This window comes from Leopardus geoffroyi, chromosome D1 (assembly GCF_018350155.1).
Source record: "Leopardus geoffroyi isolate Oge1 chromosome D1, O.geoffroyi_Oge1_pat1.0, whole genome shotgun sequence".
NCBI classification, from domain to species: domain Eukaryota; kingdom Metazoa; phylum Chordata; class Mammalia; order Carnivora; family Felidae; genus Leopardus; species Leopardus geoffroyi.
In genome coordinates, this window is record NC_059329.1 from 108456394 (window position 1) to 108475198 (window position 18805).

Sequence of the window (18805 nt, forward strand, 5' to 3'; positions counted from 1 at the left end):
AGCAAGGGCAGAATCATCCTGGGGCTCTTACAGCTTCTGCTCAGATGTGGCATAAACCATCTCTGTTCCAATCCCATTAGTTGAAGCAAGCAACCTGGGTAAGTATCAGATGGGGTAGGGAGTAGAATTGTCCCGGAGGAAGGATGCCTGTCTTATTGGGAGGGACTAGCATGTATAAAGGCCCTGGGGCAAGCAGTGGAGGGACAGAGTTGACCGAAGAATTGACAGAAGCTGGTCTCCCTGGAGGGCGCTTGGAGGGGCAGGGCCAGGGATTGGTTGGAGAGAGAAGCCAGGCCAGACGTGCAGGGTGGCAGGGCCTGGCAAGCCATCTACTCATCCAGTGAATATGAACGGAGTGCTTACACAGTAGGCTCTGAGTCGGAGCTGGAAGTCTGGGGACAGACGAGGCCGACAGGGTCCCTGATCTGAAGGCACTGACCTAGTGAGAAGGAACAAGGAAGTGAGATGATTGCAGACAGTGATCCTCTAAGTACCACAGTTAAGGAGTTTGTATTTTGTTAAAAGGACTATTTTCTTTTCAATTTTTTAAATGTTTATTTTTGAGAGAGACAGACAGACAGACAGAATGTGAGAGGGGGAGGGGCAGAGAGAGAGGGAGACACAGAATCTGAAGCAGGCTCCAGGCTCCGAGCCATCAGCACAGAGCCCAGTGTGGGACCCAAACCACAAACCGTGAGATCATGACCTGAGCGGAAGTCAGACGCCTGACTGACTGAGCCACCCCACCCAGGCACCCCAAAAGGACTATTTTTAAAAGATCACTGCAGCTGTAGAGAGGGTCCAAAGCACAGGACGTCAGAGACTGTCCAGCGGACCACTGGGGTAGTCATGCCGGAGCTGATGCCCAGGGAGGCAGTGGGGAGGCGAGGTGGGCGTGAATTAGGGAGAGATTTTTGAGCTAGAATCCATAAGATACAGTGATGAAATGGATGTGGGGGGTGAGAAAGAAAGTAGAAGTCCTTCCAAATTCTCACCCGAGAGAACACTGCCCAGCAAGGGGAATGAAGAAGCAGCTTGCGGGGGGGGGGGGGGGGGTCCTTACCCCAAAGTAGACCTACTGTGTGCTTTCCGTTTACATAAAGTTAAAAGCAGGCGAGACTAAAAACTAACCTATGAGGATAGACTCCAGAATGGTGATTCGTCCTGGGGGAAACAGAGAGGGAGGGGACACCAGAGACCTAGCAGGGCACGTGGGGCCGCTGGCTACACAGGCGTGTTCTGAAAATTCATCCAGCTACTCATTTCCGTTCTGTGCACTTTTCTATGCGGCTGCTGTGCTGCAATAAAATATTACATAAATAAATAGAAAGAATAAAGAAAGCATAAAAAAGTGAAAAGCAGTGACCTCCAGTTTTTTGCTGTTGCTCTGTTAATTGAATTTAATTTTAAAGTTTATTTATTTATTTTGAGGGAGAGGGAGAGAGAGAGCACGCACAAGCGAGGGAGGGGCAGAGAGAAGGAGAGACAGAATCCCAAGCAGGCTCCGCACCATCAGGGCTGAGCCCAGTGCGGGGCTTGAATTCACAAAGTGTGAAATCACGACGCGAGTGGACAGCAAGAGTCAGATGCTTTGCCAACGGAGCCACCCCAACGCCCCTGTTGCTGTGTTAATTTTAAACAACTATTGGTAAGTAGGTGGGGAAACGGAGGAAGGGACAGGTTCATGGGGGCAGATGAGGAGAAAACAAGCAGAGATGTCCGACAGGCAGCCAGGAGTACAAGTGTGGATTTGGAGGAGTGTCAGGGCTGGGAAGAATCTTTGGAGCCTCTGGAAGGATTTACAGCTGGTGGAAAAAATAAAGCAATTCAGGGAGCAAATCGGGAAGCAGGTGCCAAGGCAAGGGGCGCAGAACCAGGCCTGGAAGTTTGGCTGTCCTCTGCCTCTTGGATCCACGGTGACCCTTTGGGCATGCACACTCGGGGCTCATGTCCAGCTCCCCCCTCCTCCTATCCCTGCCCGTCCCTGCCCCCCAGGCCTGTGTCTCCATCCAAGCCAGCCCCCTACAGGTCTACCCAGGGCAGCTTCAGCCCCCAGCCTCTGGCTCTTCCTTCTCCAGGGGTCTACCCTTGGCTGCCTCTCCTCTTTGGCTTTTTTTTTTTTCTGTCTCTCTCTGGGGCTTCTTGAGGCCCTTGAATGGGAGAATCCCTACCTTTGAAATCCCACCATCTATTTTTAAAAAATCGATAACTGAACATCATCACAATGAAAAATTTCCTCTGTGAAAGATAATGCCCAGAGAGGGGAAAAGATGAGCTATAGTTTGGGAGAGAATATTTCCAAATCATATATCTGACCAAAGCTTGGATCTAGAATATGTAAAAGAACTCTCTAAACTTGACAGTAAGAGGGGCACCTGGGCGGCTCAGTTGGTTAAGCGTCCCAACTCTTGACTTTGGCTCAGGTCACGATCTCATGGGTTCATGAGTTCAAGCCCCGTGTTGGGATCTACGTGACAGCGTGGATCCTGTTTGGGATTCTCTCTCTCCTTCCCTCCCTGCCTCTCCCACACTCGTGCACCCCCCCCAATCAATAAATAAACATTAAATAAAAATAAACTCGACAGTAAGAAAACAAACCATCCAATTAACAAACAGGCAACAGACTGGAACAGACACTTCGCCCGGGAAGACGCATGGATGCAAAAATGTCCCGGGGCTGCCGTGTAACAAAGTACCACAAACCGGGGGGCTTCGAAGATACATCTCATCTGTCACAGTGCTGGAGGCTAGAAGCCCAAAGTCAAGGTGTTGAAGGGCCATGCTGCCTCTCTGGTGGGTGCAGGCCATCTCTGATGTTCTCTGGCCTGCCACCACAACAATCTCTGCCCCTGTTGTGACCTGGCTGTCTGCCCTCTGAGTGTCGGTCTTCACCTGATGTGCTCCTCTGTGTGCCCGTCTGTGTCTCTTCTCTTCTTCTAAGGACACCAGTCATACTGGACTAGGACATACCCTAATCACCTATGACCTCATCTTAACTTGATTACATCTGCAGAGACCCTATTTCCAAATTACATCCCATTCACAGGAAACGGTGGTGGCAGGGAGGGGGGTGACCTCAACACATCTTTTGGGGTCAGCAATTCAGTCCACGACAGAAAATAAGCGCACGAAAAGATGTTCAACATCATCAGCCATCAGGGAAAGGCGAATCACAACCACGCAACTAAGGAAACCGAATAAGAAAGACGCAGAAGTATGTAACACATTATACAAAGAGTTCCAGTGAAGATTGTTTAATTAAAATTTGTCGCCTAGAGGGGCGCCTGGGTGGCTCAGTCGGTGAAGCGTCCGACTTCAGCCCGGGTCACGATCTCGCGGTCCGTGAGTTCGAGCCCCGCGTCGGGCTCTGGGCTGACGGCTCAGAGCCTGGAGCCTGCTTCCGATTCTGTGTCTCCCTCTCTCTCTGCCCCTCCCCTGTTCATGCTCTGTCTCTCTCTGTCTCAAAAATAAATAAACGTTAAAAAAAAATAATAATAAATAAATAAATTTGTCGCCTAGAAACCCAACGATCAAACGTTTATATGTGGATGACGTCCGAGTACTAAAAAAAATGGTGAAGAAGGTGCATGTTCATTTACAGGTGGAAATAATTAGAAGGGGTGCCAACAACAACAACAACAACAACAACAACAACATAGGACTAAAAAAGAAGATTGATAATTCCAAAACTGTCTCTGAAAAACGGCCACTCTGAAAAACAGCTTGGCAGTCTCTCATAAAGTTAAACATGCATTTAGCACAGGACTCCTCCTAGGTGTTTACCCTACAGAAATAAAAAGCTATGTCCGTGTAAAATCCCATACATAAATCCCTTTCAATGTTCATAGCAGCTTCATTTGTAATGGCCCATACTGGAGATCACCCATTCCATACAGTGGAATACTAGATGGTAATAGAAACGTTTGGGAATAAAAAGGAAGGAACCGTTGATACGTGCAACAACCTGGATGGGTCTCAAGCACCAAAAAAAAAAAAAAAAAAAAAAAAAATCAAAAAGTGAGCATTTGTACAAACTGATGAAATCCGAATAATATGTAGAGTTTTGTTGTGCCAGCGTCAGTTTCCTGGTTCTAACTGCTCTCTGGTTCTGCAAGATGTTACCCTTGGGGGAAGCTGGGTGAAGGGGGCACAAACACGAATGAAAGAGGAGAGATCACAACCAACACAGCAGAAATAAAAACAATAATAAGAGAACATTAGGAGCAATGATGTGCCAATAAAATGGGAAATCTGGAAGAAATGGACAGATGCCTAGAAACGTATAAACTACCAAAACTGAAACAGGAAGAGCTAGGAAAATTGAACAGACCCATAACCAGTAAAGAAATTGAACCAGTAATCAAAAGTCTCCCAACAGGGGCACCTGGGTGGCTCAGTCGGTTGAGCGTCCGACTTCGGCTCAGGTCAGGATCTCACAGTTTGTGAGTTCGAGCCCCGTGTCGGGCTGTGTGCTGACAGCTCAGAGCCTGGAGCCTGTTTCAGATTCTGTGTCTCCTTCTCTCTGCTCCTTCCCCACTCATGCTCTGTCTCTCTCTGTCTCTCAAAAATGAATAAACGTTAAACAAATTAAAAAAAAAAAAAAAAGTCTCCCAACAAACAAGAGCCCAGGACCGGATGGCCTTCCAGGGGAAACCTACCAAACATTTAAAGAAGAGTTAACACCCATTCTTTTGAAGCTCTTCCAAAAAATAGAAATGGAAGGAAAACTTCCAAACTCATTGAGGCCAGCATTACCTTGATTCCAAAACCAAAGACGCCACTTTCCTTACCTCTTAAGCAACATCTGTGCGAGTCTAAATTCTTTCAACATAAAAAGTGAAAAAAAAAAAAAATTCTCCCCAGTGTGGAGCGTCAGATGCCCAAGGCTGTCACCGAAGGGATGGGCCTGAAGCACACCCACAAGCTTTTTTCTACCAACCTACTGAGGGGGAGGGGTCAAAACTACAGCTGGCCTGGGGGAGTCATTCATTCATTCATCCATTCATTCTGAACACCTCCTCCATGTCAGGCTCTAGACCAGACAGCCAGGCTCCCTGCCTTATGCTTCAACGTGGGGCCTGAGGCCAAGAGACCCCAAAACATCCAGATACCCAGAAACTCGGAGAGATTGAGAGACAGCAGAGAGATCAAGAGATTAAACGACTCAGAAACCAACAGAGCCTGGGGGACACAGAGCAGGAGGGGCAGTCCCTAGGAATGAAAATTCACACTGGCAGCCGGGGCCGAAGCCTGAGCCTGGGAGCAAAAGCAGAGATGACTGCTGGGTGTCCAACCAGTGACGAGCAGCTGGGTCACAGGAAGGAGCCTGCATCTGGGGTCCCGGGACCTGAGCTCCAAACCTGGTCCAGTACTCACCACCCATGTGGCCCAGCCACATTCCCTTCATCTTTCATTTAAATGTCAGAGGTCGAGGCCCTGAGCCTCAGTTTACCATCTGAGAAATGGCAACGGGAACCACAAGACCTACTTCCCAGGGGCAGGTGTGTTGGTCCCGTGACTTGAGCCCACTTGGGACTTGGAGCATAAACGATTCAGCTTCTTTCTGGCCTCCGTTTCTATTAAAATATGTATTTTATTGTTTATTCTATTTTTTTTTACGTTTATTTGTTTATTTTGAGAGGGGGAGAAGCAGAGGAGGGGCAGAAAGAGAGGGAGAGAGAGCTACGTGCTGTCAGCACAGAGCTTGAGGCGGGCCTTGATCCATCGATGGATAAAGGGATAAGCAAACTGTGGTCTATACACAGAATGGAATATTATTCAGCCGTAAAAAGGAAGGACATCCTGACACATGGTAGGGCGTGGATGAACCTTGCAGACATGCTAAGTGAAGTAAGGGCATCACAAAAAAAGCCAACCCCTGTGTGATTCCACCTGCATGAAGTCCCTAGAGTAGTTGACTTCACAGACGCAGAAAATAAAATGGTGGTTGCCATGGACCATGGAAGGGAAACAGGGAGTTACTGTTTAACAGGTAAAGGCGTCCAGTTTTGCAAATGGATGGTGGTGATGGTTGCACACTATGAATGTACTTAAAACTACTGAACTTAAGGGGCGCTGGGGCGGCTCAGTCGGTTGAGCGTCCGACTTCCGCTCAGGTCATGATATCGCAGTTGGTGAGTTTGAGCCCCGCGTCGGGCTCTGTGCTGACAGCTCGGAGCCCGCTTCAGATTCTGTGTCTCCCTCTCTCTCTGTTCCTCCCCCGCTTGCACTCTGTCTCTCCCTCTCTCTCAAAAATAAATAAAGATTTAAAAAAATTTTTTTAAACTACTAAACTTAAGCATGGCTAAGGAGGCAATTTTCATTATGTATATTTTACCACAATAAAAAAAAAATTGGGAAACAAAGCGTCACCCGTCAAATGTGGAAAGTAACGCAGGTGCTGACTGTCCCATAGGGTTGGAGAGGGAGTAAATGAAGCGGTGAAGACGAAAATCTTAAGGGCTGCTAGGGGCGAGGAGAGGGCTTGACTGTCTATGGCAAAGGCCTCCTCTCCAGGCTTGGAGCCACAGGCCCGGCTCCCCCAGCCGCTAAAGGATCTTGGGAAGGGGATGTGGACTCCGGGAATTCTCGTGCCAGGACACTCTCTTCTCTAGCTCCGAGGTTTTTGAGATTCCTGGATCTGAAACAAACACAGACACAGCCAGCGACCCTGCCCCAGCAAGGCGCAATCAGTGAACGGGGCCCAGGCCTCATTTCCGGGCCCTGCACCTTGGCTCCACCTTTATAAAGAGGTGGGGAGGGGGCCGTGTCGCCATGCAGGCCCTGGGGTCCCGCCGGCCTGCCTTTACCCCTCTTGAAGGTGGTGCAGCTTTGGAGAAGCCCTTACCCGGGGAGCCGCAGCTGGGAGGCGAATGTGGAGACCGAGCTGACTCCAGGCAGAGGGGAGCGGTGATGCCCCGAAGCCCCGCCCCCTTCCCAGGAAGGGGCCTGATTGGCGGAGGGCTGCGAGGGCGGGGCAGCGCCGGGGCTCTATAAATACAGCCGCTCTGCGCCGGGAGTTATGCTGTAGGTAATGCCGTAGCTCAGGTAAGGCTTTTTGGAGGAGGCTGGGCTGCTTGTGGGAGCCTAGGTGGAGGCCCCCAGGTTGGCCACGGGGTGCCGGGCCGCACCTTCTGAACCCCGTAGTTGGCGTCTCTCCCCGTAGCTTGAAACGTTTGAGGTGCCCTCCGCTCAACTTGCTCTAAAGGCACCCCCCCCCACCCCCCCCCCCCCCACTCCCGGGCCTCAGTTTCCTCTCCACGAAGAAAGGGGTTGGTGGTCCTTCCAGGTATGCCACTTTGGTGTGGGGTGAAGGGGGAGTTGGGAGTTGGGGAGCAATTAAACTCTTCGGCTTTGGGGGGGTCAGACAGACCCCACAGTTAAGTAGCCGCAAGTCTTGCCCGCTTCGGCTCCTGTGTTTGCAAAAGGGGTGTACCCATCTTCTGGGGTTTAGCGCTCAGCGGCGCCAGAGGTGCCCCTCGCTCCCATTCTTGCTCTCTGGCCTGGCCTGGGGGGGTGGGATGGGGGGGCTGGGACGCGGTGCGACAGCTGCAGCAAGTCGGCTGCGTTTCTGGCCTCCCCAGCCCACGCGTACCCCAGTTTCTGCCTGCTCCGAGCGCCGCCCCCACCCCCATCTCCACGCCCGACTCTCCATCTTCTGGAGGCCCCCTGTCTGGCCACCCTCGACCCCCTCGACGGGTGGGGGGCAAGGGGGTCGGGGCCGAGTCCCGAGGCTACTTTCTCCACAGGCCATCCTGCCCCACCGCGCCCTACCCGCCCCCACCCCCATGAAATGAGCGACACTGAAGACTTTGCCACTTTCCCCGTGGTTGCCACCCAGGTGAAGCTGGGGGGCTGGAGCCGTCAGGGTGGGGGCAGCGTGTCTCTCCGCCCGCGCCCGCACCAGGAGCTCCAGGCCTTCCTCAGCCTTCTGGGTGAGTTCCCCGGGGTGGGAGTGGGGGGGGGGGTGCTGGGGGGCTGGGGGCACCCAGTGTGAGCCAGTGTGAGAGGTGGGACCTGCCCAGGGCAGGCATCTGAAATCTCTGTCCCTTCCCTTCCCAGGTGACCCCAGGGAGAAGGGGGGGGGGGCATGTCAGCAAGTGGGTTGGGTGGAGGCTTGGGCTCTGGGGTGCCACTCTTGGCTTGTGTGGGGGTGTGGTAACCCCAGTCCATCATTTCTCTTCTCTACTCCAGAGCACAGTTTCCTGCAGGAATTCCTTTCCAGAGATCCCTGCTTCCAGATTTCAGATAAGGTGAGGTGACACGGAGTAGAAGCCCAGTCACAAGAGGCTTGAATGCTGCTATTTCACTGAGTCTCCTGGTCTGATGGAGGGAGCACCTCCCTTTTAAATCCTTGTTTTGTTTTGTTTTTTAAATTATTTTTTGAGTCTATTTATTTTTGAGAGAGACAGAGCCAGCGTGAGCAGGGGAGGGGCAGAGAGAGAGAGAGGGAGAGAGAGAATCCCAAGCAGGCTCCGCACTGTCAGCCCAGAGCCTGACGCGGGGCTTGAACCCAGGAGACCGTGAGATCGTGACCTGAGCTGAAATCAAGAGTCAGATGCTTAACCGGCGGAGCCCCCCGGGCGCCCCTAAATCCTTGTTTTCACCCCACTACTTCCCCTGGGTTCTCTAACCTGCACCACGGCTTCCTTGGGTGCAAACGGCCCCTCACGGCCCACTCTCTGGGTGCCTAACTGTCACCTCTGCCCCCCTCTGTGTCTGCAGTATCTCCTGGCCATGGTGCTGGTCTACTTCCGGCGTGCCAACCTGAAGCTCAGCGAGTACACCCACAGCAACTTGTTCTTGGCGCTGTGAGTGCCCAGGGCGGGACGGGGGGACCCTTGCTGGGAGTTGTGGGAGGGGGCAGGGCAGACGCTTACTTCTGCTTTCCGCCCCCTGCCTCCGAGGCCAGGTTTCTTGCAAATGACATGGAGGAGGATCTGGAGGACCCTAAATGTGTGATTTTTCTGTGGGCCCTGGGAAAAGATTGGCGTCGTCAGGTGGCACACTTCCTGTACCAGAGGGATAGGCTGTGGGCCCGGATGGGCTTCCGGGCCATGGTGAGCCGCCAGTGCTGTGAGGAGGTGAGGCCCCGCCGCCATCCTGGGGTGGGGGAGCAAGGCCGGACCTCCCACCCCCATTGACTACCCGCTCTCCTCATGCCAGGTCATGGCCCAGGAGCCGTCCCATTGGGCCTGGACTCGAGAGCGGCGTCCCCACCACGGTGGAGCTCAGAGGGGCTGCCCAAAGGCCCGGGTGCCCCTGCCTGGAGGCCCCGGCCTCTCTCCTCCTCACTGTTCCCTCTGTGGCTTGCTCCCTGCCCACGGCCTCTGTAGCCACCAGCCCCGCCCCTTGCCTGTCTTATCCGAGTGCCCTTCCCCAAACCCTGAGTGCCATTGCCCTCCCTCCCAAGCTTGTCTCTCAGTGGCCGAAGACCCCTTGGTGGGGGGCTTCCTCATCATCCTGCCCCCTCAACTGCAGCTGGAGCCGGGCACGTACACTCTCCACAGTGAGTTGGGGACAGGAGCGGGGGGTGGGCTTGGGAGCTTGGGAGGCAGATGTGGGGCCCAACAGAATGGGAAGTAGGGGCACAGGGCCTGGGGTCCAGCAGGCCTGGGCGCACGTCCCAGCTCTGCCACCTCCTAACCGTGGGCGCTTGGTGGGTTTCCTCGCTCAGCCTCTCCCTGACCTTTCTCCCCAGTCCTCCCGAAGCCTCCACTGTGCCCTAGGCGCTGATATTTGCAGGGTGAAGAGCAGCCCGCCTGCTTGTCTGCTGACCCAAGCCCTACGGGCTGTGGGCCCCCCCGCCCCGCCCCGGCCTTCTGTCTTATTGGCCACAGGCTGGCAGTGCTGCCCAGGCCCCCCAGTCCCCTTCTCCCAACTGTACCCACTCTGACCCTGGCCCCTCTAATAAACTCGTGTCTACAGGACACCGACTGTGCTTAGGCCCCGGCCTGGCTCCTTGACCCAGGGTAGGGGTAGGGAGGGAATTGGAGGAGGGGGGGGTGGTCTGCCAGCTTTAGGTATCAGTGATTGAGACTCACGAGCAGAGGCTCTGTAATAGCAGTTTTCCTTTCCATTGATGACCGGTCATCCTGAGCCTCAGTTTCCCCTCTGTAACATCACCTACGCATGATGAACCGTACACACAGCATAGCTGGGGTTGAATGAGATGAAAATACACGCAGTCCTTACAAGGCCCTGGAACCTGTAGGACAAAAGAAAGCTTAAATGGAGAAGTACTCTGTGGTTAGCCCAGACAGGGCTGCAGGGCCTGGTCTGTTTAGGAATGACACTTGGTGACTGCCCTGGGCTGCAGTCACATATAAGGTAATTCTTATAATACATCTACCCCCCATCCCCCAAAGTCAACTTGTTAATGAGAGAGCAGAGAAGGCTTTCCAGAGAAGGTGGCTTTTGAACTGGGCCTTGAACAATGTCAAGTTTGCCCATGAAGGGACAGAGATTGGGAGGTAGGATATTCTTGGATAGTCTAGAGTCGAGACGAGCACTTGGTCTCTGATGTCAGACAGCTTAAATCCAAATCCCAGGTCCGCGTGTGACCTTGGCATGTTACTTAGTTTCCATTACCTCCTCCGCAAAATGGGTATTACTCTAGGATGGGTGTTGTGTGAGGTTTGAATTGCATTAATCCCAGAAGGTTTCAAGCTGTCTCGGGAACAGAGCTCAGGGGTGCCTGGGTGGCTCAGTCCGTTAAGCGGCCAGACTCCATCTTGGCTCAGGTCTCGATGCCAGAGTCTCTCAGGATGGTGAGTTCAAACCTGAGTTGGGCTTCATGCTGGGCCGGAAGCCTACTCAAAAAAAAAAAAAAAAAAAAAAAAAAGGAACAGAGCTCAGATGGAAGCCCCAGGTGTTACTAGTAGAGGGAATGCCTAGGGAAAGTCTGGAGGGGAGGGTGTGTTTGGGGAATGGCTGGCAGTGAAGCTGGAAACGTCCACATGGTCAAACAGGGGAGTCTGGGCACCATTACCTTGCATGCTCTACGAGTGGCTCCCAAAAAGTGTAGAAGTAAGAAAGCCTGGAGATTGAGCCCATTAGAAGCCAAGACGAGGGCTACAAAGTATTTTTAATTTGTTTTTCTTTTTCTTTTTTTTTTTTTTCAACGTTTATTTATTTTTTTTGGGACAGAGAGAGACAGAGCATGAACGGGGGAGGGGCAGAGAGAGAGGGAGACACAGAATCGGAAACAGGCTCCAGGCTCTGAGCCATCAGCCCAGAGCCCGACGCGGGGCTCGAACTCCCGGACCGCGAGTTCGTGACCTGGCTGAAGTCGGACGCTTAACCGACTGCGCCATCCAGGCGCCCCTTTAATTTGTTTTTCAAATAAGTAATATATTCACCTGTACCTTTTAAATTCTTAACCAAGAGTCACCTCCTACCCCTGGCTCCTCTCCCTGGAAGCTATAAAACTTGTCGTTTGTGTCCTTCCACAGAAAGAATATAAACATACATAACCAAATGTGATGTAATAAAAATATGTATATATATTTGGTCTTAGTCCCTGGTTCCCAGTACAGAGTTACTAAAACCCTTACAATGTTCTGAGTCATAGGAGTGACTTCTGTTATTCACGGTGAGCCCCTTTGGGCCACACCTGAATTTGTGTTAATGAGGCAACTCAGGGTGGGGCCCCCACTTAACTTCAGAGTGGGGGCTGGTCATCCGAAAGACCAGTCAAGAGTGGGAAGTGGTTGGGGCGCCTGGGTGGCGCAGTCGGTTAAGCGTCCGACTTCAGCCAGGTCACGATCTCACGGTCCGTGAGTTCGAGCCCCGCGTCAGGCTCTGGGCTGGTGGCTCGGAGCCTGGAGCCTGTTTCCGATTCTGTGTCTCCCTCTCTCTCTGCCCCTCCCCTGTTCATGCTCTGTCTCTCTCTGTCCCAAAAATAAATAAACGTTGAAAAAAAAAAAAAAATTAAAAAAAAAAAAAAAAAGAGTGGGAAGTGGAGGAGAGGAGAGGACTGGAAATTGGAACATTTCTGGGTTGATGAACAGAGACTGTACCTGGGGGGGAGGGGTGCGGGGGGCAGGGGGGGGCCACCTAGAAAGGCCAAGGAAGCTCTTTCCCCCTTTCCACCATACCTTGCCCTACACACCTCTTCTATCTGGCTGCTTCAGGGTTGTATCCTTTATTTTTTTTCATTTTCTAATGTTTATTTTAGTTTTGAGAGAGACAGACAGACAGACACAGCGTGAGCGGGGGAGGGACAGAGAAAGAGGGAGACAGAATCCGAAGCAGGTTTCCAGGCTCTGAGTTGTCAGCACAGAGCCTGATGCAGGGCTCGAACCCACAAGCTGTGAGATCATGACCTGAGCTGAAGCCGGATGCTTAACTGACTGAGCCACCCAGGCACCCCTAGAGTTGCATCCCTTAAACAACTCGTACACAAAGCACTTTGTTGAGGTCTGTGAGTGTTCTACCAAATCAGCAAAGCTGAGGAGGGGGTGGTGGGCACCCCAGACTTGTAGTAAGCCAGACAGGTGTGTGGGTCACCTGGGCATCCCATTTGTGGCTGGCATCTTGTGGGACTGAGCCCTTAACCTACAGGATCTGTACTAACTGGGAATTTATGTCAGAACTGAACTGAACTGTAAGCACCTTGTTGGCATTGGGGAGTTGGAGAATTGGTGTGGAAAAGTCACATGTATTTGGTATCTGGGAAGAAACACATTTGATGTGAGAAGCGGTGTCAGAAGAAAGACGCCACACCAAATATATATATATATATATATATATATATATATATATATATATATATGCGCCCCCCTCCCTTTTAAAAACTCAAAGGGAGTTTTATATATATATATACACATATATATGTATACATATACATGTACATATATATGTATACATATACATGTACATATATATGTATACATATACATGTACATATATATACATATATACATATATATGTATGTGTGTATATATATATATACACATATCCTCCCTTTTAAAAACTCAAAGGGAAGAATTCCATGCATCCTGGTGTGTGCTTATCCACATATTTTGAAGACGGTTCCTTATGCATGTTCCTTTTGACAGCTCTATAGTATTCCTCTTCATGGATGGACCAAAATGTAACTTGTTCCTTATTGATTGACATTTAAGTTGTTTCCAGAGTTCTGCTATTCCCAACAGAGTCACTAAGACTGGGTAAGGATATCATTATTCAAAAGTGAAAAGATATCTGTACTCTGTATTCCTAGAATTGCTCGAAGGCTACATCAAAATAGTCATTACAATTTTTGCCACAGGTCCCTCTATAGAGGCTGTACCCATATCGATCCCCACTTCCAGCAGTACATGTGAACGCTCTTTTCCAGAATATTCACGGGTCAGTAACCTACCAGATCTTTATATCTTTGGGAAATGGTCTCTTGGTGAAGTTCAAATTTGCATTTATTTTTCTTTTGAGTGAATTCAGAGTCATACCTTTAAGAACTGTTTATCTCCCGGGGCGCCTGGGTGGCTCAGTCGGTTAAGCAGCTGACTTCAGCTCGGGTCATGATCTCACAGTTCGTGAGTTCAAGCCCCGTGTCGGGCTCTGTGCTGATGTCTTGGAGCCTGGATCCTGCTTCGGATTCTGTGTCTCCCTCTCTCTCTGCCCTCACCCACCCCTGCCCTGCTTGTGCTCTGCCTGTCTCTTTCTCAAAAATAAATAAACATTAAAAAAATGTTTTTAATTAAAAAATAAAAATTTAAAAATCTTAAAAAAAAAGAGCGATTTGTCTTTTTTTCTGTGAACTACCCTGTTCTTTGGCCATTTCTCCTGTTTTCGGTTTCTGATTGACATAAAAGGTTTGCAGGAAAAATAGCCCTTCAAGATGTAAATTGTAAGTATTTTCTTCAGTTCATTACTGACTTTGCTGTGCAGATTTTTTAATGTAGTCAAATAAGTTTTGGGGGGCTTTTGGGGTTTGTGTCATGGTTGAAAAGACCTTTTCCACACCGACATGACTAAAGAATCTTCTCCCTTAGCTCTTGGCAACATTTTTGTTTTCATTTTTTCCTTTTAAATCTTGGGTTCATCTGGAATTTATCATATACAAAATTCCTTCCTATATTCCTAATGCCTTTTATTAAAAAACTCAACTTTTCTCAACAGATTTGAAATGTTACTTTTATTGTATACTAAATTCCTGTGTGCATTTGGATCTATTTCTAGATTTTTCTATCTTCCAATGATCTATGCGTGTCAATACCCCTCTTTAATTACATTAAATTATGGATTTGTTGTGTTTTAGTATCTGGTAGAGTTAGTCTCCCCTGATTTTTCTTTGTTTTCAGAAATCTCCTGGTTATTCTTATTTAATTTCCCTATGAACTTTATTTTTTTAAGGTTTTTAAATTTATTTTTGAGGTGGGGAGGGGCAGAGAGAGAGGGAGAGAGGGAGAGAGAGAATCCCAAGCAGGCTCTGTGCCAGCAGTGCAAAGCCCAACACAGGGCTCGAACCCATGAACTAGGAGATCATGACCCGAGCCGAAATCAAGAGTCTGAGGCTTAACCAGCTGAGCCACCTAGGTGCCCCTCCCTGTGACCTTCAAATCAGCTTTTCTAACCACCTCCCAATCAGAATATTAATTGTGATAAATCTGTAGATGACTTTAAGGAGAACTGACATCTTTGTGAAGTATCTTAGAATCCAGAATAAAGCGTCTGTCCCCTGACTTCTGCTTTCAGATGGCACCAGTGGCCAGTGGCTCCCCAATTTGTACTTCTGAGAGCTGTTCCCTCCTCAAGCATCTCTGCTTGGAGGGCTTGTTCCCAAAGGTCTTCCACTGTCTCCCCAGCTTGGTGAGTCCCCCTGCCTCATTAATCCACTTAAGTGGTCAAGCCACATCAAGGGTTCAGTGTTATCTTTGATCCCTCCCGGTGTTCCAAGAGCCAGATCTAATCAGTAATTAGGTCCTATTGGTGTGTGTGTGTGTTTTTAAGACTAATTTTTTTTTAGGATTTTTATTTTCTGAGTAATCTCTACACCCAACGTGGGGTTCAAACTTACAACCCCAAGGTCAAGAGTCACATCCTCTACCAACTGAGCCAGCCAGGCACTCCAAGTCCTGGTGGTGTTTTTAACAGCTTATTGAGGTCTAGTTGACATACAATAAACCACATATACTTCAAATGTACATTTTGTTTTGACATGTATACACCCATATTACCATAATCGAGATAGTGAACATAACCATCACCCCAAAAAGTTTCCTCGAACCCCTTGTCCATCCTTCCCTCGCACCCTTTCCTACCTTCCGGCCCCCACTCTCGCCTCCGGGTAGCCACTGATCTGCTTTCTGGCACTCAATTGGCATCCTTTCTCTGGAATTTTCATATAAGTGGAATTACATAGGATGAACTCCTGCCTGGCTTCTTACATTTGCTGTAATTCTGAGATTCACCTCTTGTTCGTCTTTACTGCTGGGTAGTATCCTGTTGTACATGCATACCACAATTTGCTTATGCATTCATAATGCGTGGATGAACATTTGATTGGTTCTAGTTTGGGCTGCCACAATTAAAATTTCTGTGAATTGGGGCGCCTGGGTGGCGCAGTCGGTTAAGCGTCCGACTTCAGCCAGGTCACGATCTCGCGGTCCGTGAGTTCGAGCCCCGCGTCGGGCTCTGGGCTGACGGCTCAGAGCCTGGAGCCTGTTTCCGATTCTGTGTCTCCCTCTCTCTCTGCCCCTCCCCTGTTCATGCTCTGTCTCTCTCTGTCCCAAAAATAAATAAACGTTGGGGAAAAAAAAAAAAAATTTTAAATTTCTGTGAATAGCTTTCAGCTCTCTTGCTCTGAGGAGGCCCCAGTGCAACTTTCGTCGCCAGTCCCGAAATCATCCGGCACTAGCCTCCTCCACCACGCCGCTTACATTCGAGCCCCAGGAGATCAAAACTGTATACCTAAAGTGCACTGGCAGGGAGGCCGGTGCCGTGTCTGCCTGGGCCCCCAAGATTGGCCCCTTAGGGTCTGTCCCTCAAGAAGGTTGGTAACGACATCGCCAAAAGAAACTGGTGATGGCAAGGGCTGGGGATGACAGTGAACAGATAGGACGCCATACGGGCGGTGCCTTCTGCCTCTGCCCTGATCATCAAACCCCTCAAGAAACCACCCAGAGACAGAAGCAGGAAAACATGAAGCACGGTGGGAACATCACTTTGGATAATAGTGTCAAGTTACTGGACAGATACCGCACCCACCTTTAACTAGAGCACTTGGAACCCACTAAAGAGATCATGGGGATTGCCCCGTCTGTGGGCTGCAGTGTGGATGGCTGTCACCCTCACGACACCATAGATGTCAGCAGTGGTGCAGGGGGATGCCCAGCTACAAAGGAAAAGATTTCAAGGAAAGATCGTTTGATGACCGTCCCTACCAAAGCTATGAATATTCATACACAAGTCTCTGGACATACGCTTTTATTTCTCTTGGGTAAAAGCCTAGGAGTGGAATAATGGGTCATATATGGTAGGTGTATGTTTTAACTTTTTTCTTTTTTTTAAGATAGACTATTTTTTAGAGCAGTTTTTGGTGTACAGAAAAACGGCTCCTTAAATACCGAGAATTGGGCACATACCCCCCTCTTTCTCCCTTACATTGTTTCTCTTGTTGTTAATATCCTACATTTGTGTGGTATAATGTCATGTAACTATCATTGTAGCATCATACAGAAGTTTCAGGCCCTCAAGATGCCCCCAGTTTCATCTGTTATCCCTCCCCACCTCCACCAAACTCTTGGCAACCACTGATCTTTTTTTAACTATCTCTAGTTTTGTCTTTTACAGAATGTTACATAGTTGGAATCCTACACTACATAGTTTTTTTTAATGGCTTCTTTTTTTTTTTTTACAAGATTATTTTTTGGGGGAGGGCAGAGAGAGAAGGAGAGAGAGAATCCCAAGCAGGCTCTGCCCTGTCAGCACAGAGCCCCATGTGGGGCTCAGACTCAGGAACCCATGAGATTAAGAGTCAGACGCTCAGCTGACTAAGCCACCCTGATGCCCTGTTCTTCTACTGAGCAATAGGCATTTCTTTAAAGTTTATTTATTCCTTTTGAGAGAGGGGGAGGGGGAGAGAGAGAGAGGGAGAGAGATGGAAGCAGGTGCACTCGAATGGGGGAGGGGCAGAGAGAGAGATGGGAGCAGGTGCACTTGAATGAGGGAGGGGCAGAGAGAGAGAGAGAGAGAATATCCCTATCAGGCTCTGTGCTGTCAGCGCAGAGCCCCAGGTGGGCCTCCTTCCCCCAAACTGTGAGATCATGACCCGAGCAGAGATCAGGGTTGGAGGAGGCAAGAGAGGAAACGGCGCGTGCAGATTAAAACAAAACAAAACAACAAAACAAAACACACCAGGCGGCCGGTGGCTGGAACTAGGGAATGAATCGTAGGTTCAGGAGAGAAGTAGACGGATCTGATAACTATTTAGGATACATCATATCAAAGTCTAAATCAGCCCGGATTATACACCTAAATATAAACCCTAAAACTATAGATAAACCTAGTGTTGCTTGAGCAGAGCGTTAGGGCAGGGCTAGGTGAACCACGGGCGTTTCCATTACACTCCACTTGGGGTGGAAGACTGCTCAGATCTGTACAAAAGAAGGAGGCTGCAAGGGAGTGGGACGGAGGGGGCAAGAGAGGTCAGTGCGAAGCCCTGGGGCTGGGGGAACGCCGCTAGTCCTCCTCCCTCCCTCGGTCTTCTGGCTTCTCCAACTTCTCCCGGCGCAGCTCTGCGGGCGGGAGGCGGGATCTCCCGGCCTTGGGTGGGCCTGGCGACCGGCTCGCAGCCTCTGCCGCCCCCTCCTGGGGGAGGCGGCACAAGGGCGCTCCCAGGTGGGTGGGCCGAGGGCCTGGGGGCGAGGGCAGGGACGCCCACCCCTCGCAGGGTCCGGGCTCCGGAGACCCCAGAGCGCGCGAGAGAGACGGGTGCCCGCAGCGGCTCACCTCCGTGCCCTTCGCGGCGCAAACGGGAAACCGAGGCCGAGAGGGGCAAGGACTCGCCCAGGGTCGCGCGGCGGGGGTGGGGTGGGGGGCCCGGCCGCCGCCGGCCGAGCGTCCCCCCGCAGGCGAGCGCCCTGCCCGGCCCCTCCTTGGAGCGGCTGCTGCCGCCGCCGGGGGTAATCTCGGCTGGGCGCTGGGGGCCGGGGGCCGGGGCGGGGGCGAAGGCGGCCCGGGGAGGCCCGAGGGGCAGGGAATGCCCTCCGGGGGCGCCGCGCGGGGTGGGGCCGCCCGGCCCTGCAACTCGAGCCGCTGCCCCGGGTTAAAAATACCCCCGGCCCTGCCCTCCCCGCACCCCTCCCCCTCCCCCGCAGTGCCCTTCCGTCTGGGCGCCGGCGGCCCCTCCCGGGGGACAACTCCGCCTTTTACTAATTTGTCCTCTCGCGGAGCTGGCCGCCGAGGGAGGGGCGGGGAGACACCGCTAGAGAGATAGTCGCAGAAGGTGGCGGAGAGGTAAGGGAGAGCGGAGAGGAAGCGGGGGTCGGAGCCCGGGAGGGGAAGGAGAAGGGGGAGGAGGGAGGGGGAGAGGAGGGCGGAGGAGCAGCGGGAGGAGGGCGGGGAGGAGCGCTCTTCCTGGTTGGGCCCTGCCCTGAGCCGCCACCCGGGAAGGCAGCCGCGGGGACCGACCGCTGCGATCCCCCAAACACTGCTCCCCCAGGTAAGGAGCTGCATGGCCGGGCCGGGATTCCCCGACCCTTGGCCACTGCGGCCGGCCGAGGGGCTGCCCCTACCCCGGGGCCTTCTGCGTGCCTGGGACAGGGGCGGGGGCTGGGGAAAGCCGCACAGCCCGGGCCA

At 51.4% G+C, this 18805-nt stretch overlaps 2 protein-coding genes across 7 annotated transcripts in view; both read left to right on the forward strand.

Moving 5' to 3' along the window:
- The first annotated feature begins 7470 nt into the window (after positions 1–7470).
- SPDYC (speedy/RINGO cell cycle regulator family member C) lies at positions 7471–16701 on the forward strand. Of its 3 annotated transcripts, XM_045485902.1 has the most exons (7): positions 7471–7934; positions 8194–8252; positions 8725–8810; positions 8912–9083; positions 9166–9508; positions 14702–14815; positions 15792–16701. In XM_045485902.1, the coding sequence occupies exons 1-6, from the start codon at positions 7793–7795 to the stop codon at positions 14740–14742; spliced, it is 843 nt and encodes a 280-aa protein (XP_045341858.1). In that variant the 5' UTR covers positions 7471–7792; the 3' UTR covers positions 14743–14815; positions 15792–16701. The 3 variants fall into 3 exon arrangements, with proteins under 3 accessions (XP_045341858.1, XP_045341857.1, XP_045341856.1); XM_045485901.1 differs by lacking the exons at positions 14702–14815; positions 15792–16701 and adding an exon at positions 9677–9944 and having other exon boundaries at positions 7682–7934; XM_045485900.1 differs by lacking the exons at positions 14702–14815; positions 15792–16701 and adding an exon at positions 9701–9944 and having other exon boundaries at positions 7683–7934.
- A 1027-nt stretch (positions 16702–17728) lies between these two features.
- Positions 17729–18805, forward strand: part of CAPN1 (calpain 1) — a 28621-nt gene continuing 27544 nt past the window's right edge. The window contains exon 1 of one of the 4 annotated variants that reach the window (XM_045485906.1): positions 17729–17845. The gene's annotated coding sequence lies outside the window, so the exon portion shown is untranslated. Of the gene's footprint in view, positions 17846–18142; positions 18464–18534; positions 18669–18805 lie in introns of those variants that run through there. The other 3 variants (XM_045485903.1, XM_045485904.1, XM_045485905.1) reach the window with 3 other exon arrangements.